The sequence below is a fragment of the Hippoglossus hippoglossus genome, chromosome 1 (genome assembly GCF_009819705.1).
Source record: "Hippoglossus hippoglossus isolate fHipHip1 chromosome 1, fHipHip1.pri, whole genome shotgun sequence".
Lineage (NCBI taxonomy): Eukaryota > Metazoa > Chordata > Actinopteri > Pleuronectiformes > Pleuronectidae > Hippoglossus > Hippoglossus hippoglossus.
Genome location: NC_047151.1, coordinates 16,931,032 through 16,957,724, shown reverse-complemented (window position 1 = coordinate 16,957,724; position 26,693 = coordinate 16,931,032). Strand labels below are relative to the sequence as shown.

General features: G+C 42.3%; 4 protein-coding genes across 5 annotated transcripts; all 4 read right to left on the bottom strand.

Moving 5' to 3' along the window:
- Nucleotides 1–1,707: 1,707 nt before the first annotated feature.
- Nucleotides 1,708–4,210, bottom strand: LOC117760221 (glutamine synthetase-like). The gene is made up of 6 exons (XM_034583081.1): nucleotides 3,875–4,210; nucleotides 3,601–3,741; nucleotides 3,359–3,505; nucleotides 3,097–3,221; nucleotides 2,520–2,719; nucleotides 1,708–2,162 (listed from the first exon to the last, which is right to left on the bottom strand). The coding sequence occupies exons 1-6, from the start codon at nucleotides 4,041–4,043 to the stop codon at nucleotides 1,850–1,852; spliced, it is 1,095 nt and encodes a 364-aa protein (XP_034438972.1). The 5' UTR covers nucleotides 4,044–4,210; the 3' UTR covers nucleotides 1,708–1,849.
- A 3,605-nt stretch (nucleotides 4,211–7,815) lies between these two features.
- LOC117760216 (D(1) dopamine receptor-like) lies at nucleotides 7,816–9,521 on the bottom strand. Its single transcript, XM_034583073.1, has one exon. The coding sequence runs from the start codon at nucleotides 9,467–9,469 to the stop codon at nucleotides 8,090–8,092; it is 1,380 nt and encodes a 459-aa protein (XP_034438964.1). The 5' UTR covers nucleotides 9,470–9,521; the 3' UTR covers nucleotides 7,816–8,089.
- Nucleotides 9,522–13,037: 3,516 nt separating this feature from the next.
- On the bottom strand, nucleotides 13,038–19,942 carry LOC117760238 (glutamine synthetase-like). The gene is made up of 7 exons (XM_034583103.1): nucleotides 19,902–19,942; nucleotides 15,290–15,629; nucleotides 15,016–15,156; nucleotides 14,774–14,920; nucleotides 14,512–14,636; nucleotides 13,935–14,134; nucleotides 13,038–13,539 (listed from the first exon to the last, which is right to left on the bottom strand). The coding sequence occupies exons 2-7, from the start codon at nucleotides 15,456–15,458 to the stop codon at nucleotides 13,227–13,229; spliced, it is 1,095 nt and encodes a 364-aa protein (XP_034438994.1). The 5' UTR covers nucleotides 15,459–15,629; nucleotides 19,902–19,942; the 3' UTR covers nucleotides 13,038–13,226.
- A 134-nt stretch (nucleotides 19,943–20,076) lies between these two features.
- On the bottom strand, nucleotides 20,077–25,478 carry chrna9a (cholinergic receptor, nicotinic, alpha 9a). 2 transcript variants are annotated; one of them, XM_034583060.1, is made up of 7 exons: nucleotides 24,735–25,478; nucleotides 24,505–24,650; nucleotides 23,757–23,911; nucleotides 23,255–23,435; nucleotides 22,320–22,671; nucleotides 20,837–21,450; nucleotides 20,077–20,753 (listed from the first exon to the last, which is right to left on the bottom strand). In XM_034583060.1, exons 1-7 carry the CDS (start codon nucleotides 24,778–24,780, stop codon nucleotides 20,583–20,585), a joined length of 1,665 nt encoding a protein of 554 aa, XP_034438951.1. In that variant the 5' UTR covers nucleotides 24,781–25,478; the 3' UTR covers nucleotides 20,077–20,582. The 2 variants fall into 2 exon arrangements, with proteins under 2 accessions (XP_034438951.1, XP_034438943.1); XM_034583052.1 differs by having other exon boundaries at nucleotides 24,505–25,478.
- Nucleotides 25,479–26,693: the final 1,215 nt, after the last annotated feature.

Below are 26,693 nucleotides of genomic sequence, written 5' to 3'. Positions count from 1 at the left end.
CTCTGAGAGCAGGGACGTCCCCCCTGGAGAACCAGGATTACGGCAGGGAACAAAGAGACGACCTGATCTGATGTCCCCTAAGAGACCAGAGAGGATTACAGAGAGAAAAAGACTCCACTAACTGGATCAAAGAGGAAAAGACAGTATGTGGGAGGTAAAACAAATCCTTTGGCTAATGTTTACACCTGTCTTGCACAACATTAACACCAGTTACCTGTTTTAAACTTTCTCATCTATTAACATACCTGCAATTATGTTCAAGAAAGACTTTGTTCAGTCAAGTCATGGTTTCTTAAATCAGTGTTTTCGAAATTATACAATGAATCAAATGTTGTGTGGTTTAGTTATAAACAGGTGGGTGAATGGATGGGTAGACACAGGATTTTTGTTTTTTATCTAACTTTCCTGTTATTATTGTGGTAGTTTTAACCCAGAACATAATCTTTCAATAAAACCAAGTGGTGCATAGTTTTCATATTTGTGATTATTTGTTTTGGGAGGCACTGACATTGGTCCAACACATCACGAAACACTTGTAACAAACAATATATATTGTCATTAATGTTGGAGGAAATATTTGTGTTTGAATCCTTCAAATTACATAAAATTATATACATTGTTGGGGCCGTTTCCTCCAGAGCAACACATGCTAGCATTTTCTGATCTAATGTCACTATCTATGGGAGAATGGCAAAAACAAAATGATGAAAGTTTGGTCGAGGATAGAGATCAAACAAGAACATGAGTAAAAGAAACCAACATTGACTGCCGGCATTGGAAATTTGAAACAATCAGCATTCTGCAAGATTTGTTGACACATCCAACAATTATTTATCAGACATTTACTGAAATACCTGATGCTCTTGTTTTTCTTGCCTGATGGTTTTATTAAGAAAAGTCTTCATGATAAACTTATCTTGTAAAAATGTTATAAAGTTATCAAATAGTCTCTGGAATGCTCTCTCGGTGTGTTTGTGTGTGTGTGCGTTTGTGTGTGTGCGTCTTTACCTGCAGCCTTGGGGCTCATTAGACTCTCACATATTCAATGGGGGGGCTGTGCCCGATTAAAAGTTTCCCCAGTGAGCAACAGCCACCGGAGACATGTTAATGCAGTGAAAGAGAAGACCATGAAATGGAGAAAGAATGAAACAAGGCCAGTCATTAGTAAATATTAATAGATGTATTCACTTTTTCCTTTTCCCTCAGAGAAAGGACCCTCGCAGATTTCTCTCTGAACTCCACTCCAGTCAAGTCTTTAAGTAATGGAATGTTCTCACACGCTAACCTACAAGCAACTCCTGTATACGAGACACATTTTTAAAAAAAATTATTTGACCTCTGTTTTATTAATCATCTTTGGTATAGTGACAATTATTACATACAGTTGTGGACACCTACAGCTGATGGATGTTCTATGTAGGTTACAGGCCCAATACACAGCGCCCACACACACACACACTGCTCGTCTGGAAACAACTGAACAGAACACTGTGGCATCTAATTAGAACAAACATGATATCACCGGAGTCTAATACAGATAATACATGTGTTTTCTGTTAACGTTTTCAGTGGAAATGGAGGGTAAAATTTCCTTTTAGTTCTTGCACTGATCCATAATATGTTTGATTTAATGGAATTTGACAATTTGGGAATTACATTTGGTTTTGTGCCAAGAGTTATATGAGAAAATCACAGAAAATCAGAGTTTCTCCACATGAACTTGCAAATGTTTCAGGTTTCTTTAAAATTTCATAACAGCACTTAAACACGCACACAAAGTGTGTCATACATTAATGCACTCTATTGAGCCTTGACTGCATTTTCTCCTCTTTCAGGAAGCCAGGGTCTCCTAGACCTCCTCATCATCTTCGTCAGTGGCTCCCAGCAGACAGGTTTCCACCAGGGTTCTCATCACGAGGTATGGGTCGCAGTTGGCAGCAGGACGTCTGTCCTCAAGGTACCCACAGCCCATGCGACTGACATGGCCAGGGATGCGAACACTAACGTTACGACAGGCTACGGCTGTAGAGAAGTGATGGAAGCTGGAGGTACAGCCCTTACCGGTGAGGCGGTGTTTGTTGTCCAAACCACCATGTGCATCGTAGACAATGAGGTGCTGAGAATGACGCTTGCTCAGATTTCTGATCGCTTCCTCAATGTACCTGTAACATCCCAGAGAACATGTTTTATTCATGCATCTATCTCTAAATGGCCATAAGGCATCTAAGAATAGATGTGTGCGTTAGATAATGTGTTGTCCAGGTATTACTCATGTCGTTGGTGCCAAAATCTGACTACACACTCATTATTTTCATTATGAGGACAAGAGAAAGTTCCCATAATGTAAAATGTTTGATTTTGAGTTATATGGTTAGGTTTTGTTATAGGTTATGGATAAGGCATAAAGTTAACAGTTAATATTTATGGTGACGGTAAGAGTATGTTTTCAGTGTGTGTGTGTGTGTGTGTGTGTGTGTGTGTGTGTGTGTGTGTGTGTGTGTGTGTGTGTGTAAACTTACTGAAGTCCCCCTTCACTCCTCATCTCCTTGGTGCTGAAGTTGATGTGACAGCCTGATGATTGAAGGCTTTCCTTAATGGGCTTAACGTCCAAGGAGGCAACAACCTCAAAGTCTTCACAGACTCGGTGCAGAATGTAACGGGCCATCCACAGATGATCCCCCATTTCAATCCCCTCGCAAGTGCCAACCTGAAACTCCCACTGATCAGACAAAAAAAGAAAACGTCACAACAGAAGTGTTTCCAGGATACACTAAAAAGTAGTGAACATGACTGGGACACATTAGCCAATAATAATTTGGTTGTGCTGTGAGTATTTGGAGCACATTTTGTACTTGCCGTGCATGTGCTGTCAAATCTTGCTTTTCTCTATTTGCATGTATTGGCATATGTTTATTTAGGTTGAAGAGCATTCAGCTCTCAGCTCTGAGCTACAATAGCCGGGATGTTGAGGCTATTCTAGCGTCTTTTACGCACACAAATTAGCCTGGTAAAATAGGTTCTAACAAATTAATGTTGATATTTTTAGTGAATTTGGTAATAAAGTAGTTTAAAACCTATCAGACAACCTGTTCATACCTGGGACCATAGGTCTTCTGCATTGGAGCCAAAGATCTTTACACCAGCATACAGGCAGGCTCTGCAGTGACACATAGATATGTCTCTTCCACACAGTTTGGTAGCACCCACGGCATTACTACACGCTGAGGGTAAAACCAAAACAAAACAACATTTTGTGAAGATCATGATGATAATTTAAATTTTTAATGCTTATATTACGTGTTATATTTCAGCAGAATAACCTGTTTTTCTAGGTTAAACAAGTCTGTCCTCACAATACCTCTTTGGAGCTGGTTTCCCTCAGGGGACCAACCAAGCTGCTTTCCGTCCAAACCAAAAAGAATGTACTCCTGCTCCATTCCAAACCAGGGCTGAAACTGTTTCACCTCGTCCATTACGGTAACACACTGTGAACGCCGATGATTCACTTTGTTGAAAAAGCAAAACACAAGGCTCAAACTCAACAAGGGCAGCAAACAAAACTTTCAGCTTCATTTTATGATGTGATTTGTCATATCTGACCTTTGGAGATGTGTTTGCTGTTTACCAGTTCACACAGCACCAGTTTATCAGGGTCCAGAGTGAAAGGATCTCGAAACATTCGGACCGGGACCAAAGTGACTTCGGTATGATCAGCCGAGGTCGTGTACCATTCTGGTATATCTGTAAGAAAAAGGTAACACCTTGTTGTATAACAGACACGTATCAGGCACCATATTTACAAACTGTGCCAGACGTTAATAATTCAACATAAAGATCTTTGAAAATAACTATAGTGATTTCTTCTATACTGTACCTCTGATTCCTGCTGGCTCATTGTAAAGAGTCCTGGTTTTAGACTGTAGATTTTGTCGATCCTCATTGACCCAAACATATGTGACCTGGCACTCTTCACCCTTCTGGAGGGACAGATAGTGCTTCCTGACCATCTTGTGACGACTGAGGATCTCGGGAAGGAGGGACATGATGATTTTCTCCGGATTCTTTCAACTCGTCTCTCCTGCTTGCAAACAGCTATGTCCTCGGCGCTGTTTTTTCCTCCTTATGTACCTGCATTTATTCAACTGTGTTAAACATTCAAAGAGTCACACACTTTGAGGGTGGTACCTCAAACCTGCTCAACAACCCTCCTATCCTCCTCTCTCTCTCTCTCTCTCTCTCTCTCTCTCTCGCTCTCTCTCTACCACTATTTCTAGATTATTTGTTTTGGGAGGCACTGACATTGGTCCAACACATCACGAAACACTTGTAACAAACAATATATATTGTCATTAATGTTGGAGGAAATATTTGTGTTGAATCCTTCAAATTACATAAAATTATACATTGTTGGGGCCGTTTCCTCCAGAGCAACACATGCTAGCATTTTCTGATCTAATGTCACTATCTATGGGAGAATGGCAAAAACAAAATGATGAAAGTTTGGTCGAGGATAGAGATCAAACAAGAACATGAGTAAAAGAAACCAACATTGACTGCCGGCATTGGAAATTTGAAACAATCAGCATTCTGCAAGATTTGTTGACACATCCAACAATTATTTATCAGACATTTACTGAAATACCTGATGCTCTTGTTTTTCTTGCCTGATGGTTTTATTAAGAAAAGTCTTCATGATAAACTTATCTTGTAAAAATGTTATAAAGTTATCAAATAGTCTTCTGGAAAATCTCTGGAATGCTCTCTCGGTGTGTTTGTGTGTGTGTGTTTGTGTGTGCGTCTTTACCTGCAGCCTTGGGGCTCATTAGACTCTCGCACATTCAATGGGGGGGCTGTGCCCGATTAAAAGTTTCCCCAGTGAGCAACAGCCACCGGAGACACGTTAATACAGTGAAAGAGAAGACCATGAAATGGAGAAAGAATGAAACAAGGCCAGTCATTAGTAAATATTAAAAGATGTATTCAGTTTTTCCTTTTCCCTCAGAGAAAGGACCCTCGCAGATTTCTCTCTGAACTCCACTCCAGTCAGGTCTTTAAGTAATGGAATGTTCTCACACGCTAACCTACAAGCAACTCCTGTATACGAGACAACTCCTGTATACGAGACAACTCCTGTATACGAGACACACTTTTAAAACAAATTATTTGACCTCTGTTTTATTAATCATCTTTGGTATAGTGACAATTATTACATACAGTTGTGGACACCTACAGCTGATGGATGTTCTATGTAGGTTACAGGCCCAATACACAGCGCCCACACACACACACACTGCTCGTCTGGAAACAACTGAACAGAACACTGTGGCATCTAATTAGAACAAACATGATATCACCAGAGTCTAATACAGATAATACATGTGTTTTCTGTTAACGTTTTCAGTGGAAATGGAGGGTAAAATTTCCTTTTAGTTCTTGCACTGATCCATAATATGTTTGATTTAATGGAATTTGACAATTTGGGAATTACATTTGGTTTTGTGCCAAGAGTTATATGAGAAAATATGTCTGCAGCTAATCCAGCCGTGTTCACAAAATACCACTAAAGCAGCACTAACATTAAATCGGGCTCAGTTTAATTACAGTACAAAAGAGTGAAAACTAATTTCCAGAAGTCTCTGCTCCTTGCTTGGCAAGCGATGGTCCTTCTAACCTCTTATAAAACCAAGAATGAGGTTTTTACACTTCAGTTTTTGTTCAAATTAGGCTATATACATGTGATATAATTTGTCAATTAGTGAGATTTAGATCTGGATTTCGTTACCTTTGGACAGAGCCATGATATGTCTCCCCACTGCAGTCCAAACTAAGCTAACTGACTGCCAGCTTCATAATTGTTGTACAGATGTAACATTGGTGTCAGTCTTCTCAACTAAAGATTGATGCTTCAAAAATGTCTCTGTGAGGAGAAGAAGAAAAAAGAGTGTAAACGTTTCCAAGTGGCCCCTGTGAATTCAGCCATTTAGCATAGCTTAGCATGAAAACTGGAAACAAGTGAACCTGTCTGAGGTAATGACTCCGTTTCCTGTCTTTACACTCGTTGCTTGTAGCTTCATATTAAGCTTAGAATATGGACAGTGACATTTGTCAAACCACGACTGTGGATAAAGATGGACAACTATCCAGAAACGAAGCTAAAATATCCCAGATATTAACGCTGTCATCTTGCTCATATCGAGACAGACTCTGGCCAGTAGCGATTGGGGGATGGAGGGGTGGTAGCGAGGTCCCACAGATAAATGTGCCCAATCAATTGCAAGTTAGTCTCAGCTGTCAATCATGATGTTTCACCCCGTTTTGATATCATCACATAACTAATAAAAACTTACTTTGCATTTAAAATAATAGAAACTAGCCTACAGAAAATGAAAGACACCATCTTTGAGAAAAGATTTGTAAGTGTCGTCCATGTCCCATCCACTATAGGCAGGGTTTATGACCTATACTGCAGCCAGCCACCAGGGGGCAATTGGCATGTTTTGGCTTCACTTTTGGGGAGCTGTCGTGTCGGCCATTTTTATATACTATTTCTAAAAAGACCCATTCCTTTCGATCTTAATAACAAGCTAATGTGATCACAGCCGCCAACAAAACAGAGTCATAACTCTTATTGGCTCCTTTAAGGCTTGTGGCTCATTGAGGCTACAACACACATCCATATTAAACACTAACAAGGAATTCTCATTAAAGAAAAATGAACAAATGTTAATCTGCAGAAAGTTCATCAAAGAGCAGGAGGCTGCGTAAATCCAACTGCACTTCACAGACCCTCATCAGGGCAGCTTGTGTTTTAGAGGGTTGTCACAGTAAAAGCTTCTGTCCTCTCACCGGTCAGGGCGTCTTTCACAGGCACAACATCTACAAATTATTCATGTTTGTTTCTTTCAGGAGATAGAAGGTGGGGGGGGGAACAGAGTGCACTCACAATTCACAGAGATGCACAGCTGATGGGCGCTAATGTGAATCCCTTACATAATCCCATTTCTAGAGATTCAGAGAAATCCTGACCTCTGATAACTCTCTGTGATGGAGAGAGGGACAGCGAAGCCGAATATTTGGCCTTGAATGGCCACACTGGAAAAACTCCATCCTCACTGGTAGACTTTAAATTTCAGTGTTTTTAATTTAAAAGGGTGAGTTAGTTTTACTTCATATACAATGTCTATTCTAATCTAACACAGAGGGTGAGAAAACTAAATCCAAATTTATATTCACTATAGATCCTGACTTTTATTTAGATCTGCACCTTATTGCACACACTCATAAATATCTGTACACTAAGCATGCCTGATTTTTTCATCAAGATCCAGGGATTATTCTCAGTGAAATCAAGGAAATTATAAAAAATGCAATGTTATAGAAAGTTGAAAAAAAATCCTGATTCTGCCCTCTGATCCGGATCCGCACCAAAATATAACAGGTTCTCCTCTGACCCATACCACATCCACCGAGTTTTGTGGTAATCCGCCCACACAAACCAACCAACAAACAAACAAACCTGGGTGAAAACAGAACCTCCTTGGTGTAAATTACTTAAATACTGAAACAGATATAGGAAAATTATATTGTCCCTTTTACTTTGAGCTTTTTCAACCGGATTTCGACTAACTTTGGCCACAGAAAGTAAATATAAAACCTGTACGACAACAACAACTATATTTAATCCATTTATGTGTCCAGATGTCACTTGTCCATCTTCATCGTGCTATAGGGAAAAGAGGTAAACACATGAACAACCCATACAAATCTCTGTGGACATCCAAGTGAACAATTGAGAAGCTCTAAATAGTGTAAAAACAAATATAAAGTTACAGCTCTACCTACAAATGGGCTATCCCAAATCAGGATGTGCTCAAAAAGACCATATCCAGGGCTAAGGTCCTTCATAAAAGAGAAAATGATGATTGAAAATTGGCATTGCTGTGTTGGCCATTGGACAAATGGTTAATAGAGCAGGAGACCCACAAAGATGTAATTTTGGTCTGTGTGGCGTGTTTTTTGTTTCCCCCTTAACTTCACATGGGATTTGATGTGCACACTCTCCACCATTTTGACCCCTCCGGTGGACGTCCTACTGTGTCCCTTGTGTGGGTATCTGCGTCAGTCTGTCTTTGTCGTTACTCTCCTCAGTGTCTGTCACCTGCTCCGAGTTTGTCCCTCTGTGATAACACACGGTCAATGTGGTGTTGCCGCTGTCCTCGCTCCCCCGGGGGTTCGTGGAGCAGGAGACCCCCAGCCTCACGTTCAGCGGGCCCTCGTGCTTCAGGTTCGCGGCCCTGTCGCTGTCCATCACCGTCCCCACCGCTGCGCTCACCGCGTCCCAGCAGCCTCCTCCTCCGCGGCAGCGCAGCAGGCGCAGGAAGGCGTCTCTGAATTCTGCGTTAAACGCGTAGATGACCGGGTTGAGGGACGAGTTGCTCCAGCCGATCCACACAAACACGTCAAATGTTTTTTCGTTGACGCAGTAAGGGCCACGCTGGCTCCCCGGGGCCCCTGGTCCGGGACAGAAGGGCAGGGCGCAGTTTAGGATGAAGAAGGGCAGCCAGCAGCAGACAAACACTCCCATGATGACGCTCAGGGTTTTCAGGACTTTAGTCTCTTTCCTGATGGAGACTCTGAGCTCCCGGTGAGTCTGAGTCTGAGCCTGCACACTGACACGAGCCTGGTATGAATGGGCACCGATTTCCGCGCACAGGTGAGGACATATTTCAGGTACATCCGAACGGCAACTTTGCGCGTGTTCCGCCGCGCGCTCCAGGGAGGAGATCATCCGGATCTGCATCTGCGCGATCCGGTAGATGCGCGTGTATGTGACGATCATGATGGCCACGGGGATGTAGAAGCTGATGAGGGAGGAGGAGATGGCGTATGTGCGGCTCAGGCTGGAGTCACAGCTCCCGTCCATGCTCCGACCCTGACGCGCAACATCCTCCTCCCCGGCCTCGTCACTGATCTCTGCCCTGTGCCAGTTGAGCTGCACGGGCACGAAGGAGATGACCACGGACACCGTCCAGGTCACGCCGATCATGACGGAGGCCACTCTCTTGTTCATGCTCCTCTCGTAGCGGAAGGGGCTGGAGATGGCCCAGTATCTGTCCACGCTGATGACGCACAGGTTGAGGATGGAGGCTGTGGAGCACATGATGTCGCAGGCCAGCCAGGTCTTACAGAAGCCCCCGAACGGCCAGAAACCGGCCACTTCAGCCGCAGCCTTCCACGGCATCACCAGCACCGCGACCAGCAGGTCCGACAGAGCCAAGGACACGATGAAGATGTTGGTCACTTTTGCGCGCAGGTGCCGGTAGCGATAAACGGCTGCGCACACCGTGAAGTTGCCCAAAAGCGTCCAGATGATAAGCAGCGCCAGGACGCAGCCGGTCAGAGCTCGGTGTGCGGGTAACTCCTCCCGGCTCTCAGCTCCCACCAGGGCCAAGCTGGTCGTGGTATTCATTGCCTGGTCCTGCGCTCCTCCATGAGTCAAACTGGAAGGATGAGAATCACAACTATTCCTGAAATGACCACAAAACAACAGAGGGGGAATAGTCCCTGAAGCTGGAGTCAGTCCGTCCTGACTGCGCTGTGCCGCTGCTCCAAGTGCACAGCAGGTTTACTGGGACCGCAGGCACCACCAGCTGGATAGTGAGCGCAGCGCTGAGGAAGCACAGGGCACAGAGAGGTTTAACACATGAGAAATTACAAACGTGTCGAGCCCTTTCACAATATCTCTGTCTCCATTTACTTCCATTCTGCATTATTACTGTTATTATTCTCTTGTCCAGATGTTTGTGTCCCATTTCTCCTAATTCCAACAGTAGTCATTCATGGTTAACGTGGAATTAAATCACGTGAGAAAGTGCTTTTAAAAGTAGGCTTCAGCGATTAGTCATTTTATAACATTTCACCACAGTAATTCAATAATAAGAGTGAAATAAGCAAACAAAACAAATAGAAGTAGATAGAAACAAAAAACTGGAATAGGTTGAAATAAAGGAAAGCAAACACAAACCAACATATCCATATATTGATCTAATAACTGGATATAAAAAATCTCATTCAAAACTCATTGAATTGAATCATATGGCAATGCTATGTAGCATTATGATCTGCGTGTCATACAGTATTTCTAACTAATCTATTATGTATAGATAATGTATACCACTTAATAAATAATATATGTAACTAATTTACAAACTAATTTGCCTGTAAACAGACAGCAGTGATGAGGACGACGTCTCTTTTAATTATACAATATCAATATCTTTTGTCTTGATCCACTGTGATTTCTTGTCTATGATTATTGTCTTGATATGTGCAGCAAATTGTTTTGTCAGTAGGATTTTGTTGGAGGTAACGCTGCTTGTTCCATAGTCCATATATTGTTTTGGCCAGTTATCTATACTACAACAGTTCATCAGGATTACTGCCACAGATACAGATGTATTTGTTTGCTTTTAATTTAATACATTTTACATTCCCAAGTTGTTTTGCACAGAAAAAATTGTAAGTGAAAAACTACATTTGACGAGACATAACACGTGTTTTAAGGAAAACAGACTTGATATCTTTATTATATTTTTAACTTTCTTTAACAATCATGCCGCACACAATTTCTGCACATGAACTGGCAAATGTGTCAGGCTTCTTTAGAATTTCATAACAGCACTTAACCACACACACAGAGTGTGTAATACATTAATGCACTCTGTGGAGCCCTGACCGCGGGCCTCTCGGCTGTGCACCGCACCCTGGAGGAGCTGTGCGCCCGCAGCGTTCATTCATCGGGTCTGAGTTCTATAATAAATGAAGATGTAGCGGTATCCCCAGAAGTATGCTGGCTGGGAAATAAAATGGATGGTTTACAATCTGCAGTAACACAGTTTGATAACGTTGGCATTCCTATCTGCAAAAAGAACCATACTTATGAACTGGAAACCGAGTAAACCTAATTGTTTCTGTTTATTTAAAATAAATAAAGGACTTCATAGCTGATAATCATGGAACGTGCAGCCTCAGCACTGCAGGAGCACTACTGAGACAATGATTTACAAGAGCCATGTACACTTTTAAAAGAATATAAACAATAGACATTTAGGTTAAGGCTCTGTTTTATTAAGATTATGAATAGAATACATATAAACCCTGTTGGTAGAGCAATAAGCACTGTTATGAAGGACTGATTGATGCAGTGTACCCCAAGCAAGGAACTATACTTTATTTTACTGTATATAGTTTGTCTTTAACCTCTCGCGTACTGTCTGGTGTTGTAGTCGTGATGTTGGTACATATAAATAAATGAAATTAATCACAATACAAATAAATACATACAATATCGGCCCATAGAGAGGAAGTTTAGACCACAGCCGTTTTGGGGGATTCTTCATTAATGTCTGGCCAACCAAACCCGATGGTCTTTACCCCATGGTCTTCATCTGGTTCCTACAGAGCAGTAAATAGATCAAGAACAAATTACTTTGTCATGCGTCAATGCTGCTACAATAGAAATAATCTATAAAGCCTCAATAATTTTACAGTCTTACCCAACGTTTAGCTTGGCTTTCTATAGCCATATTACTAAGTTGTTGTCAAGGTGAGTCAGAGTAGATACGATGATGGAAGCAGTCTTGTCAGAAATCTGCCAAGGACATTCTCATTTAATCCTCTACATGACCTTACCCTCTCTAATCTTAGAAGAACACATGTACATGACAAGGCTGATAGATCTTGTCGAGACTTCTGAATTATCATTGCTAAGAATAATACTGCTTTCGGTTCTTTCTCCTCTATGATGAAACACATGCATCGCTCTCCAACCCATCTGGCGACACCCTTGCTCACCAACAATGGTTGAAAACGCATGATGAGATCTCCTCAAAGCTTCGCAATCCCTGCCAGAGCTGAGGCCTAACACCTGAATGCTAACCCCCGCACTCCCTTAGATGTGGCACAGCTATAACTGCAGCTCTCCATCATCCATGCTAATCATTCTATGTCAGACACCAGAAGAAGGAATATTGACTCTCAAACATCATCAGTTGCTGCGCCCTTGCTGTTTTAATATGTACTCTCCGCTGCCTAATTCCATAGTTGCATGCCAGATCTTGGAGCCCACCGCATCTCCGCGGCTGGGCCAGTCGCAGGCATGCTTCGGTGCGCCTTCGTCCCCCAAGACGCTTTTGTGAAACCCATCTTCTGGTGTGGGTCTTCCTTCCAACCTCCTCACACTTCCACTACTTCCACCCGGAAGGGGCGCTCCAGTTGGGCTCATGGGTTAGAACCGCTCCCTAACCCATGAGCCGGGCACGGCTGCTGGTGGACAAACTCCTGTCTCCTCGTTTGAGGGCTGTACGGGTCGAGGGGGCTCTGTTGCAGGGGGTGACGACACAAGGCGAACAAAGCCAAGAGATTCGCTGCACCCTTGTATATCGCGCTCCTGTCCGTCCTGGGAGAGGGAGCCCTCACATGTGGCTCTCTCTGATGTTTCTACGTTTTCCTCCCTGTTAATGGGGTTTTTGGTAGTTTTTCCTTACTGTTGTTGAGGGTTAAGGACAGGATGTCGCACTCGTTAAGCCCTATCAAACGAATTGGTTTTGTTAATATGGGCTATACAAGCAAATCATTTGAATTTCTGAATAATATGTATGTGCTTTGCAGCCTGATTATATTGTTGCATATCAGGTGGTTTGTTGGGCTTGAAGTGTTCAATTTTGATTTTGGTTTATTTGTTGCCATGTGCCAAGTTTACTATATTCACCACACCTCGGCGGTGAATGGCGCACACATAGCAGTCTCACTAGGTATTCTCCCGCAGGCCAATGCGCCACACATAGCAGATACCGATCCATGATGACGATTTGCTCAGCACTCCTATCATTCATGTGTAATCAGATGGGAGAATGATCAAGTTGGAGCCTAGATGCCAAACACTAAACCTGTTCTACTGCTGCAATAAACGTTTGAACGTGAGTTGTCTGACTGAAATGCATTTGACAAGACAGAACAGACAAAACAGACTTGATATCTTTATTTTATTCCTTTACTTTGTCTAACAATCATGCCGCACACAGTTTCGCCACATGAACTGGCAAATGTTTCAGGTTTCTTTAAAATTTCATAACAGCACTTAAACACGCACACAAAGTGTGTCATACATTAATGCACTCTATTGAGCCTTGACTGCATTTTCTCCTCTTTCAGGAAGCCAGGGTCTCCTAGACCTCATCATCATCTTCGTCAGTGGCTCCCAGCAGACAGGTTTCCACCAGGGTTCTCATCACGAGGTATGGGTCGCAGTTGGCAGCAGGACGTCTGTCCTCAAGGTACCCACAGCCCATGCGACTGACATGGCCAGGGATGCGAACACTAACATTACGACAGGCTACGGCTGTAGAGAAGTGATGGAAGCTGGAGGTACAGCCCTTACCGGTGAGGCGGTGTTTGTTGTCCAAACCACCATGTGCATCGTAGACAATGAGGTGCTGAGAATGACGCTTGCTCAGATTTCTGATCGCTTCCTCAATGTACCTGTAACATCCCAGAGAACATGTTTTATTCATGCATCTATCTCTAAATGGCCATAAGGCATCTAAGAATAGATGTGTGCGTTAGATAATGTGTTGTCCAGGTATTACTCATGTTGTTGGTGCCAAAATCTGACTACACACTCATTATTTTCATTATGAGGACAAGAGAAAGTTCCCATAATGTAAAATGTTTGATTTTGAGTTATATGGTTAGGTTTTGTTATAGGTTATGGATAAGGCATAAAGTTAACAGTTAATATTTATGGTGACGGTAAGAGTATGTTTTCAGTGTGTGTGTGTGTGTGTGTGTGTGTGTGTGTGTGTGTGTGTGTGTGTGTGTGTGTGTGTGTGTGTGTGTGTGTGTGTGTGTGTGTGTGTGTGTGTGTGTAAACTTACTGAAGTCCCCCTTCACTCCTCATCTCCTTGGTGCTGAAGTTGATGTGACAGCCTGATGATTGAAGGCTTTCCTTAATGGGCTTAACGTCCAAGGAGGCAACAACCTCAAAGTCTTCACAGACCCGGTGCAGAATGTAACGGGCCATCCACAGATGATCCCCCATTTCAATCCCCTCGCAAGTGCCAACCTGAAACTCCCACTGATCACACAAAAAAAGAAAACATCACAACAGAAGTGTTTCCAGGATACACTAAAAAGTAGTGAACATGACTGGGACACATTAGCCAATAATAATTTGGTTGTGCTGTGAGTATTTGGAGCACATTTTGTACTTGCCGTGCATGTGCTGTCAAATCTTGCTTTTCTCTATTTGCATGTATTGGCATATGTTTATTTTAATTGAAGAGCATTCAGCTCTCAGCTCTGAGCTACAATAGCCGGGATGTTGAGGCTATTCTAGCGTCTTTTACGCACACAAATTAGCCTGGTAAAATAGGTTCTAACAAATTAATGTTGATATTTTTAGTGAATTTGGTAATAAAGTAGTTTAAAACCTATCAGACAACCTGTTCATACCTGGGACCATAGGTCTTCTGCATTGGAGCCAAAGATCTTTACACCAGCATACAGGCAGGCTCTGCAGTGACACATAGATATGTCTCTTCCACACAGTTTGGTAGCACCCACGGCATTACTACACGCTGAGGGTAAAACCAAAACAAAACAACATTTTGTGAAGATCATGATGATAATTTAAACTTTTAATGCTTATATTACGTGTTATATTTCAGCAGAATAACCTGTTTTTCTAGGTTAAACAAGTCTGTCCTCACAATACCTCTTTGGAGCTGGTTTCCCTCAGGGGACCAACCAAGCTGCTTTCCGTCCAAACCAAAAAGAATGTACTCCTGCTCCATTCCAAACCAGGGCTGAAACTGTTTCACCTCGCCCATTACGGTAACACACTGTGAACGCCGATGATTCACTTTGTTGAAAAAGCAAAACACAAGGCTCAAACTCAACAAGGGCAGCAAACAAAACTTTCAGCTTCATTTTATGATGTGATTTGTCATATCTGACCTTTGGAGATGTGTTTGCTGTTTACCAGTTCACACAGCACCAGTTTATCAGGGTCCAGAGTGAAAGGATCTCGAAACATTCGGACCGGGACCAAAGTGACTTCGGTATGATCAGCCGAGGTCGCGTACCATTCTGGTATATCTGTAAGAAAAAGGTAACACCTTGTTGTATAACAGACACGTATCAGGCACCATATTTACAAACTGTGCCAGACGTTAATAATTCAACATAAAGATCTTTGAAAATAACTATAGTGATTTCTTCTATACTGTACCTCTGATTCCTGCTGGCTCATTGTAAAGAGTCCTGGTTTTAGACTGTAGATTTTGTCGATCCTCATTGACCCAAACATATGTGACCTGGCACTCTTCACCCTTCTGGAGGGACAGATAGTGCTTCCTGACCATCTTGTGACGACTGAGGATCTCGGGAAGGAGGGACATGATGATTTTCTCCGGATTCTTTCAACTCGTCTCTCCTGCTTGCAAACAGCTATGTCCTCGGCGCTGTTTTTTCCTCCTTATGTATCTGCTTTTATTCAACTGTTAAACATTCAAAGAGTCACACACTTTGAGGGTGGTACCTCAAACCTGCTCAACAACCCTCCTATCCTCCTCTCTCTCTCTCTCTCTCTCTCTCTCTGTCTCTCTCTCTCTGTCTGTCTCTCTCTGTCTGTCTGTCTGTCTCTCTCTCTCTCTGTCTGTCTGTCTGTCTGTCTCTCTCTCTGTCTGTCTGGCTGTCTGTCTCTCCCCTTCCTTCTCCGCTCTCCTCTGTTTTTCTCCTCTCAACCAACATGGGTGAGCAAGTATTTGTGAAGGGATGTTTGTGTTTGTACATCATTTTGTGTTGTGTTTAAACACTCTATTTTCCTGCCATGGTATTTCAATATGTTCCTTCCGGTGTTTGGGGAGAGTTTTCAGGACATGACCACTGTCACTAGGAACTGATCATGTTTGTTTAGCCTTTTAATGAAACCAATGTTTAGAAGAATTCTCATGAAGATTGTCTTGCATCGCTCGCACCACCTTATATGGACCTTCCCATCTAGGCTGGTGTCACTTCCTCCGAAAGACCTTAATGTAGACCTCGCCCCATGGCACCACCTGTGCTCACTTGTTCTTGGTAATGGAATACTAAAGAAGGCAGAACACAAGTCAATCACTGTAAAAAAAAAAACTACGCTTCAGATGGCACATTAGTGAGAAGTGTTTGAGCTACGTAAGTCATATACCAGCCAACAAGTTGACTTGCTTCAACATAGGTAACAGGGGAGTGTTACAGCGACTTCAGTTAGCACACCTGCTGTTATTAACCCTTCGATTGTTTTGCTTATGCCTTGCTCTGCCTCAGGCCTTAATGGATATTGATATCTTCTCTGAGATTATAGTTTTGGAAAAGAACCAACTGCTCTGTCGATAAAACCTTTAATTATAAAGCTGCAACAGCAAATATCCGACGCTGATTTTATTTGTCCCAACGACACAGAACACGAACAGCAGTCTCAACCTCAGGCAGCGCTTAGTCTCAGGCAGAACAATGCAAAATCAACGTATCGCACAGCCACCCCCAAAGGTAATCTGCTCAACAATACAGTGCTCCAAACAAAAGATATCAGAGCCAATCTATACAAGCATTCGCAAACTTTGATAAAATTTAAAGCAGCACATGATATTATAAATCACCAAACTTAGAGCAGCAAAAACTTTTGAACAAACCACACAGCACAGAAAATTATAACCTTCGGCAATTTGCTTAAATGTCTAGATTACCAGAAGGACATTCAAACACTAGATCATTGTTTTTATTATGGCAATTTTGACTGTGATTTTAATAACATTTTTAATCTTTCTTAGTTCAACTTATACTCATTTTAATATTTAGTTTAGTGTTTTTAAATATTATGAACTGTTTGTTAAAAAAGTCTCTTTATTCATCTCACTCTTTAACTGCGTCGCACTCACACACAGGCATACACAGTCAGCTGACTCACACGGCTTGTTTTAACTCTCTTCAGAGATACGCATTTATTTACTACTAAAAGTTATCTTCACAATGGCAATGTATAATTAGAGGTGCCCTACATTTTCAGAGTTACATTCTAAACTGTCACGCGATGGTTTACTTTTTTGTAGTCTCACTGGTAACTGGTTTAGAAGTTACTCCTTGCTCTTAATCGTGATTGTCCTCATGAGTATTATTACTAGTTACACCGACTGCACTGTTGCTCATTGAACCAGTCCTTTGAGCCCTAAGCGGTATTCAGTATATGAGCAATTTTGGGGTACTATCCCTATCAGTACAGATGCAGTCAGGCCTTATCTCACTCGACCGTTACTTGGCTTCCAGGGTGGAAGCAGATGCTATTCACTCATGTGCTTATACTCATATGCCGACCGTGGCATAAACTATTTGAATTCATTTTTTTTCTATTTGAATGTCCTCACTTTCCAAAATGTCCTCACTCTGTAGGGTCTATGCCTAAAATGGTCCTCACAAAGATATTATTACAGGAACGAACACACACCACGATAATAATCTGACTTCTTAAATTTATCAAGTCTTCTTAAATTACCCTTTTGAACATGATCATAGCAGGCTCAGGATCAGACTAACAACTCTCCACAAACACAAACACACACACACACGCACACACCATACACACACACACACACACACACACACACACATACACACACACACACACACACACACACGCACACACCATACACACACACCATACACACCATACACACACACACACACACACACACACACACACACACACACACACACACACACACACACACACACACACACACACCCACACTTACACAGTGCCGTGTGGGTACAGAGGCAGATGGCACTGCTCAGTGAGGAACACTGAAATAGCACTCAAGCAATATTTGATCTTTTATTAATGGCAACAGGGTGTGTTTGAATACAGATGTAGATGATGGAGACAGACACAGAGTCCGAAGCAGAGGGCGGGGAGATGATAATCAGATTATCTCTCATCATTTTTCAGAATTTGTACTATTTTGGTGCACTTGCTGATCTAGGACACACTGGAATTACATCCATTTGTTGAAATGAAATTGCTTTCACATGGCATTAATTTCCCTTTCTCTCCCTAACAGCGAGTTAATGGCTGAATCCAATCTGCATTTATTATGTAATAAGTAGGAATGCTGATAGTTGCACAAAACAGATGCAGCTGAGAGAATAAATGTAAGATTAATACAAAACGTTGATGCTGTTACTGTACCCAACAGGAAGCTCCAACACTTTCTAAAGCTGCGTTCAGCCCCACCAGCCCCGTCTCTTGAGCGTACCCGGTCGCAGTTAACACCATGCTGTGTTTCTCCGCAGAAAGTTGATTGTCTCGTTGTCCGAACACTTCTTACCCCACTGCTTTTTCAACACTGAGATTTCTCTGTCGTACTTTTCTCTCTCCCTCCGCAGGTTCTCCTCCAGCCACCTCTTGAGCCATATTTCCCATCTCTAGAAAGAAAGATAGAAAGTAACCTGTGCAGGTGATGGACGACAGCTGCTTGCTAATAGATGACATATTGTTTCTGTTCTCTGTCCATAAATTGAGAACACGTGAGTGTAGTACATCTCTATATAGATCCCAACATTGTGGGTGTGTCCGTCTCTGTGAGTGTGACACGTTCATTCCCCTCTGAACTCTAACCATCTCCATCACCATGTTTGTAATATCGGTCTGGTGAAACTCTGGCCCAATAGAAAATATGAAGAATTCCAAACAGAGTCTGGTGGGTTTGTTACAGTAGCTGCTCTTCTAGTTCAGGAAGCCGGGGATCATGGGTAATATCCACCGTTCAGTTGTGTCTCAAGTCAGTGAATAGGGAGTCGCAGTCAGAGCTCCACATTGATCGGCTCTGTTTTTTCTCTACATAAAAATCATGTCATTGCTCAGACACTGAGCCAAAAATAAATAATCACCACTTGTTGCTGCAGAGGGCGCTGTTGCTCAGTATCAGTACTTTGGTGCCACAAGGACTAAGTCATTAAAGATGATCACAGAAAACATAAAGATTCCACTTTCTTCAAAAATTGTGTACATATTTATTATTATATGATTTATAATTCACTTAATCTATGTTAATTCTGCCCAAAGTCAATTGTTCAGTGAATGAAGGAGAATATTTACCTGCACCTGCTACCATGGATACCAGCAGTAAGATTTTATGAACTGGAATATGATTTCAAATTCAGTAGTTATTTCAAATAGTAAAGAAGGCAGATCACTTGAGAGGAAATTCATCTGTTACTGATCTGATTTGTTGTTTTGACCAAATTATTTTCTCTGGGATTTGTTGGTTCAGTGTTGAGGATTTGGTCCTAGTGTAACTTTAAAATCAGTTCAAGAAACTTAAAGCCCATCAACATTTGGTACCATAGAGCTGTCCATGTACTTATTACTTAGACATTCACTTTGTTGTGTAGTAACTTAACTCATAGTCATGGATTCATTTTTGTTAAAGTCCCTATATGGTTGCAGCATATCTGCCCTCTCGAGGTCATTTTTGGAATGATTACTGTGTGTCACTAATACTGGATATTTATCTCTCGAAATGAATATATGCAACAGCAATGATTTTTCAGAGAAAGGTAGCAATGAAATAACATTTTATTAGCAAAATGTACATAAACATTATATAACAAATTAGATTTGTATAACAATGCAAACTAAGTAAGTAAGACCTGCTTTAATAACAAGATATAACAGCTTTATGTTTTTTACAGGACAATAAGCAAAGTGTAGGTTAGTCAACAGTTGAGTGAAGGCATTCTCTGGAGTTAGATTTCAACACCAGATTGTTGAGGTAAAAAGTGAATGATCTTTTCAAGGAAAAGTAAACATTCATGCTTTAAGTCTCAAATTCAAGTATTTTAACAACTTTCAAGTATTCGACACTGATCTCTGACATCTAGAACATCACCTTAAAATCAGCTTAATAATGGCTTTAACCATGTAATGTTATTCACTGCATTTCGTAACACACGTGTGATTCACACCTTCACTGACCTGTGCACTATTTTCATCAAACACCAGGTAGTTTTATACATGAAGTCATTCTGCTGCTGCTCTCTCTGTGATGGACTCGAGCATCCTCCGGTTGCTTAAAAGGTAATGTAAGTAATGTAACACCTATAGCTGGATGTTAGCTCATCCATAATGGAGTGTCCATGCATGTTCAAGGCAAGGCCTAGATTGTCTTACCGCTCCACTGCTCCGTGACACATGCAAGCAGACCTGATCTTAACTAACAGAGAGGCCTTGATGAATTTGTCTTTGTGTGTGCGTGTGTGTGGTTGAATGGATGATTTGTGCGCAGTGACCTCGTCCTCTTTGTGTCAAAGTGAAAATAAAAACATTTAACCTTCACAATCACGCACACAGATTCACACACAACACAATACTGACGTATCCCATTCAATCTCCTTGTACACAAGAGGTGACTCTGGAGTAACACTGAGGTCCAGGAGGATGACAGAGGAGGAGGAAGAGGAGGAGGAAGAGGAGGAGGAAGAGGAGGAGGTCAGGATGCCTTGGCAATGATGAGGATGCTCATGAGGAAGACCATGAAGAAGAAGATCCACATGAAAAACCTATCCATCACCTTGGCAACCTTCTTCCACTCTGCTGCCTTGACACACGTCGCTTTCTGCTCGCGGAAGCAGTTGGCGATGTACTGGATGTTCTTCACCACCTGAGGAAGAGTCAGATAGATGACGCACTAAAAGGGGTTTTAGAAGAAAAGTAATCAGATACATGGGTAAAGTGATGATGTACCTGTTTATGTTGGAGGCAGGGGCAGCAGCAGGGACAGGCTGGGACCTGATGCTTCTCTGTGGGATACAGCAGCTGCTCCTTCAGCACCCGGTTGAGGTGCTGGAGGTTTGTGGGATGTGGAGGGGCCTGGTAGTCCAGTTCCTCCTGCCTGATGTGGTGGTAGTGCTGAGTGGGCTCTCGCTTTGCCTCACCCCTCTCCAGTCTGGAGGCGTGGTTGTTGTGGTTGTTGTAGTGACGTTGATTCCTGCTGTTGGCACTGGCGTTTGTACGGTGTTTGTGATGCTTACTGTTATGGTGTGCGCTGTGGCCGTTGCTGTACTTGTACACCTCACCATCGTGGTGGTAGAGGCCATCGTGAAGACGGTCCTCGTGGTGGCAGCCAATATCGTTGAATGGCTCCTCGGGGTACAGTGGGGTCCTCTCGCTCTCCGGCGTCGTGCAGTTCTCCCCCACCTCGTAGACGAAGCAGATTTTGGACATGTAGCCGATGACGAGCACTTTGGCCCAGTGTGGGACGGGCTTGGCCTCAGCGCCACAGAAATGAATGTTCATGATGAAGATGGTGAGAGAGGTAGAGGCTGTGATCATGGTCATCGTGGCGATGTAATATTTTCCTTAGGAAGAAAACAGAGAAAACTTTTTTTTAATTATTTATCTATTTTTCAGTTTATGCTCTTTTATCATCAATAATTAATTTTAATTACTCTTACTATATCTTCTTTATCTCAATTTTAATTAGCTTTATTTTATTTTTTGAATTTTTTTTTTAATTTTAGTTTGTTAATTCAGTTTTTATTCCACACTCTACTATTGATCTTGCCATTATTGTAGCACATTTTTTTCAATTTATCTGAAACTAATTTCCACCAAATCAAACTTTTTATTTTGGAACTTGTTTGCGACATCTCTTACTTCACTTCCTGTCTCTGTCCTGTTTCCCGCCCTTAGTGATCATCTGAATTTGACCTTATGTGTTTACCCTGTGTTCAATAATCCCTCCCTTGTGTCTAAGTCTCTGAGTTTCCCTCTGTCTTGTCAGTTTGGTTTGTTTCAGTCCTGTGTGTTACTCCCATGTATCCCAGTTCAATCCCAGTTTATAGTTTGTTGTATTTGCTAACCTCACTTCGAGTTTACTGCACCTCCTGAGTTGTTTTGTCTTCTGTCAGAGCTTGTAAGCCTTTTTTATGTTTTATTAGAATCAACCTCACCTTGTTTCCGTGCCTGTATTTGAGTCCTCCTTGCTAATCGTGACACTTTGGTCTGTGGAGTAAACTGGGAACATAAAATCCACACAGGCACATGGGGGACTAGCAAACTTTATATAGAGGGTTACCGGTGACATGTTTGATTACTTTGAGGCAACAGTGATATCAGCATTGTGACCTTGTATCTTATAATTCTGACCTCCTCTTAGATTTTTTCTTTCATTCCTTCCCTGGTGGATATGGGCTTTTATAGTTGTATAATACCAAGTAATTCAAACCTATGTAGGGCATGCTTTCTGCAGGAGGCATGCTCTCAGCCACCAGCAGCTGGAACACGGTGAGGGCCAGCAGCACCGTGACCCCGAGGGACACCTTCTCCCCGGAGTCGGCGGGCAGGTAGAAGCCCAGCGGGGCGAGAAACGAGATGAGGAAGCAGGGCAGGAGCAGGTTGAAGATGTAGAAAGAGGAGCGGCGCTTCAGCAGCAGGGTATAGGTGATTTCGGTGTAAGGGTCAGAGCAGCAGCCGTACATCATGACGTTTCTAACCGCAGGCATGCCGTGACACTCCCACTCCACGTTCTCCACGAAGTCGGACAGGTCTCCACTGTCCATGCCCAAACTGATGTCCACCTGTGTAGAGGATATGGTGAAAGATTTGGGTACAGAACAGACACAAATATGATCATGTCATATGCATTTTTATGTAAAATCCCCAATATGTTACACATGCGGGGAATAAACTTTAAAAGTCCTTAAAGTAGGCAAAAGGCTGGTACATGCCCAGTAGTGATTACAAGCCCAAACAAAAAAACTGACACTACACCTTCTGTATTAGTATAAATTAGCAATTTCGAATCCAAAGGAACAACATGGAAGACAAGACATTCAAGAAAAAAAACAATTCAATTCAACAAATCTTTCTTAGATCCTAAATGGATTCTGTTCATTGAAATGTTGGTTCAGCCAAATTATAAAATGGCAAACGCTTCTTTGTCATTGGGTCAACTTTTTAGTCAACAACCAAAAGATACAATAAATAATAATACATTTCTAAAGCATTTATCTAAACAAGGTTACAAAGGGCTTTTAAAAAATACATGGGAATAAAAAAACTGAATAAAACAAGACAAAACAAAAAGAAAGATTACATAAAAGATCCATCAAAAAGTGTGATTTCCTCTTATTCGCCCCACGTCACCCTGTTTATAATCACCTGGTTTCCATTGTAGGTCCAGGAGCCGAAGGTGAGGTTACACTGCTGCCGGTCGAAGGGGAAGTAAGAGACGTCCACCACACATGTGCTCTTTGTGATGGCCGGAGAGTCCCAGATGATCTCTCCATTATAACGCAGCTTAACGTTAGTGCTGGATGGATCTGACGCATCCTCATCTGCTCTATACACACATGGAGTGAAGAGGACACATTTGTAAATACACTTCTTTCACTTTTATACCTCTGCAAAGGAGGTTATGTTTTCACCCCTGTCCATTTGTTCGTTGGTTGGTTGGTTTGTTTGTTTGTTAGCAAGATTGCGCAAAGAGTACATGATGGATTACCATGGAACCTGGTGGAAGGATGTGGTATGGGTCAGGGCAGAACCCATAACATTTTGGTCAGGTCATTTTGTTTTCATTCACTCTTTTTCTCTACCTCCCTCTCTTTTTTTATTTCCTCTCTTTGTTCCTTATGTCATATCTGTCTCTACTGTTACTGACTTGTTGTAGAGGACGATGTCCGGCTTCCAAACCAGGTCGCTGGGGATGTTGATCATCTCCAGGTCGTCATAGTCCTCCTTTTCCCACTTCAGGTAAGCATCGTACCAGACCTTCCTGATCCACAGGTACGTGGTTAGAACCTGGTTCTTCTCATCCTGCACACACACACACACACACACACACACACACACACACACACACACACACACACACACACACACACACACACACACACACACACACACACACACACACACACACACACACACACACACACACACACACACACACACACACACACACACACACACACACACACACACACACACACACACACACACACACACACACTTTACTGAAAGAGACAGTGTTCACATAAAACTTGCAGGTTGTTCCTGAATATTAAAATACAACAATACAAAACAATACATGACTATTGTACAGTTCTGTAAAGTTGAAACAAGAAGGTACAGAATATATGCATATGGTATATTGTCTTTAGACTTCAAACATAGTATATACTGTTATAAATAGCCTTTATAGTAAAAGTTCATGTTTTTAATGGTCTTACTTCAAAATTTGATGTTCCTTCTGTGCCTTATGTAGTAAGAAAGCATGATAGTCAGAGGGGCCCACAGTCAAATTTTGATTAGGGCCCCCAAAGGTCTAGGGCCGGCTCTGATTCTCAACAAATGGGAGCATGATAAGAGATTTCTTAGTGATTAAAGGGTTACATCTAAGTATTCACCATATCTTTGATCTGTGACAGCGTGATCTGCAGCGACACGTTGAGGGCTTCGTCTGTGTCCTCCACAGGTCTCAGAGCGTTGGTGTAGTCCTCCATCAGGTCGTTCAGAAGCTTGCGGGCATAATGACCCTGGGCACCTTGGGAGACTGAGAGGGGGCGACAGCATCTCACAAAGGTTGGCACAACGGATGAAGAACAAATATCAAACCGATCCGTCACGCAGAACTGACCTTGCACCAAAAGGCTGATCCAAACCATCAGCGCTGCCTTCCTCATTTTCAACCAGTCACAAGCTGAGGGATCAATTATTCAGACAAGCACTCGCTGAGAGAGCCGGGGTCCAAATCCAGCGTCACTCTATTCTGATCTTCATCCTGCCCTTCAGAGGTCGAGCGAGACCAGACCACAAGAAAAATTCTCGAAATCTTACATCCTGTCAGAGGCTCTGAACGCTTCACTGGTTGTTAGTCGCAGGTCGTCTTTGTCACTGTCTCTCTGTGGGCGATCGCTGCTATGGAACAGGACCTGGGGCTATCACACACACACACACACACACACACACACACACACACACACACACACACACTGCAGTATCAAATACCGCACATAGGCACTAGGTGAAATGCGACACCTGAGGCCCTGTCTACTTGTGTACTTGACCACAACCAGCTGTACAACGCACGCACGCACACACACACACACACACACACAAACATACACAGCCTTACTGCGTTACACAGCTAATGACACGTGTCAGTCCCACACACATAATGACACTTTATTACCCATGCTCTAACCCGTGGTCATTCAAGATGAACACACACAGACATGTCAAAGATGATGTGACACATGTCATACGTATCACGTGGCAACGGACATAACACAGATCCAGGATCAGGTTTCATACGGTAAACAGAACTCTTTAACACAAGCACAGAAAGCTGTAAACTGGTTGTAGATCAGTGATAAGAGTAGATTTCACCCTCTCTTTGTGTGTTATCAAAGACATCAGTGACTGGAAATAGAGGCCAATAGAGGCGCTTAAATGTCTGATGATTTATGATACTGTTTTATTTAGGTTTCTTGTCATGTTATGAGCTTAAAGGTAAGCCTGTGTTATTATTAAATGGTAAATGGACAGTATTTATACATTTATAGATGTTTCATACCGACCACTCAAAGTCACTCATTCACGCACACATATCATACAGCACTTCAAATACATAGCCCTTTCATACACTGTTGGCACAGCCACCAGGGGCAATTTGGGGTCCGGTATCTTTTCCCAAGGTCACTTGAATGCAAACTGGAGCTTTATCTGCTTCATTCTTATCACAATTATTATTCTGCCCCATTGCTCATTCAGTTTCTACCTCTTCAAACAAACAAAGACTTTCAGAATGAGGTAGAGGCCCCTTCATCATCATACTAGTGTGGTGTACCTGCCAAGAATGTGACCTTTGGGGTTGAGTCTCAATTCAACAGAAAAAAATTGTCACCACTGAGTACAGATTACGGTAAAAATTTCGGTGTGTCAGATTTCCTCCACAACCACTCAAAGATCCACACCCAACAATGCACTACCGTGGGTTCCGCCAACTTTGAAGTCAATGAGATGAGCGATTGTTGAGAAAATCAAAACAAAGACAGACAGATGTCACAATATTCAAAAAGACTATTTACAGATATCTGGCCTGAAAGCTGCTGAGACACAAGTCTTTGGAGTTAAGAAAAGGTTTAACCACAGCAGTTGTAAAGCTGGTGAGGGCGATGCTGCATGTAAGTGGTAAATTAACAACATTTAGGCCGGAGATCTGTTGAAAGTTTAGCTGATGGAACCGACTGGATACATTTCTCCTGGAGGTTGAAGGAGGCAGCTTCAGAGTCCGATACCAGCTGAGACGAATAAATAATAGACAAACAAACAAAGGATGCAGGTGAAAAAATAATCGACTAAAGTGTGCTGACATGTTTCAACTCTACAGCGTCAGACACATGATGTGATGTGTGAATGTGTCACATAGTTTCTGTGGTGCTCAGCTCGCACAGGACAGGTGTTTCCTGTGTGTGTGTGTGTGTGTGTGTGTGTGTGTGTGTGTGTGTGTGTGTGTGTGTGTGTGTAAAAAAAGAGAGAGAGATAGTTCTTTGGCACAATTAGTGGAAGATTTTGTTTTGTAAATGTGTATGCT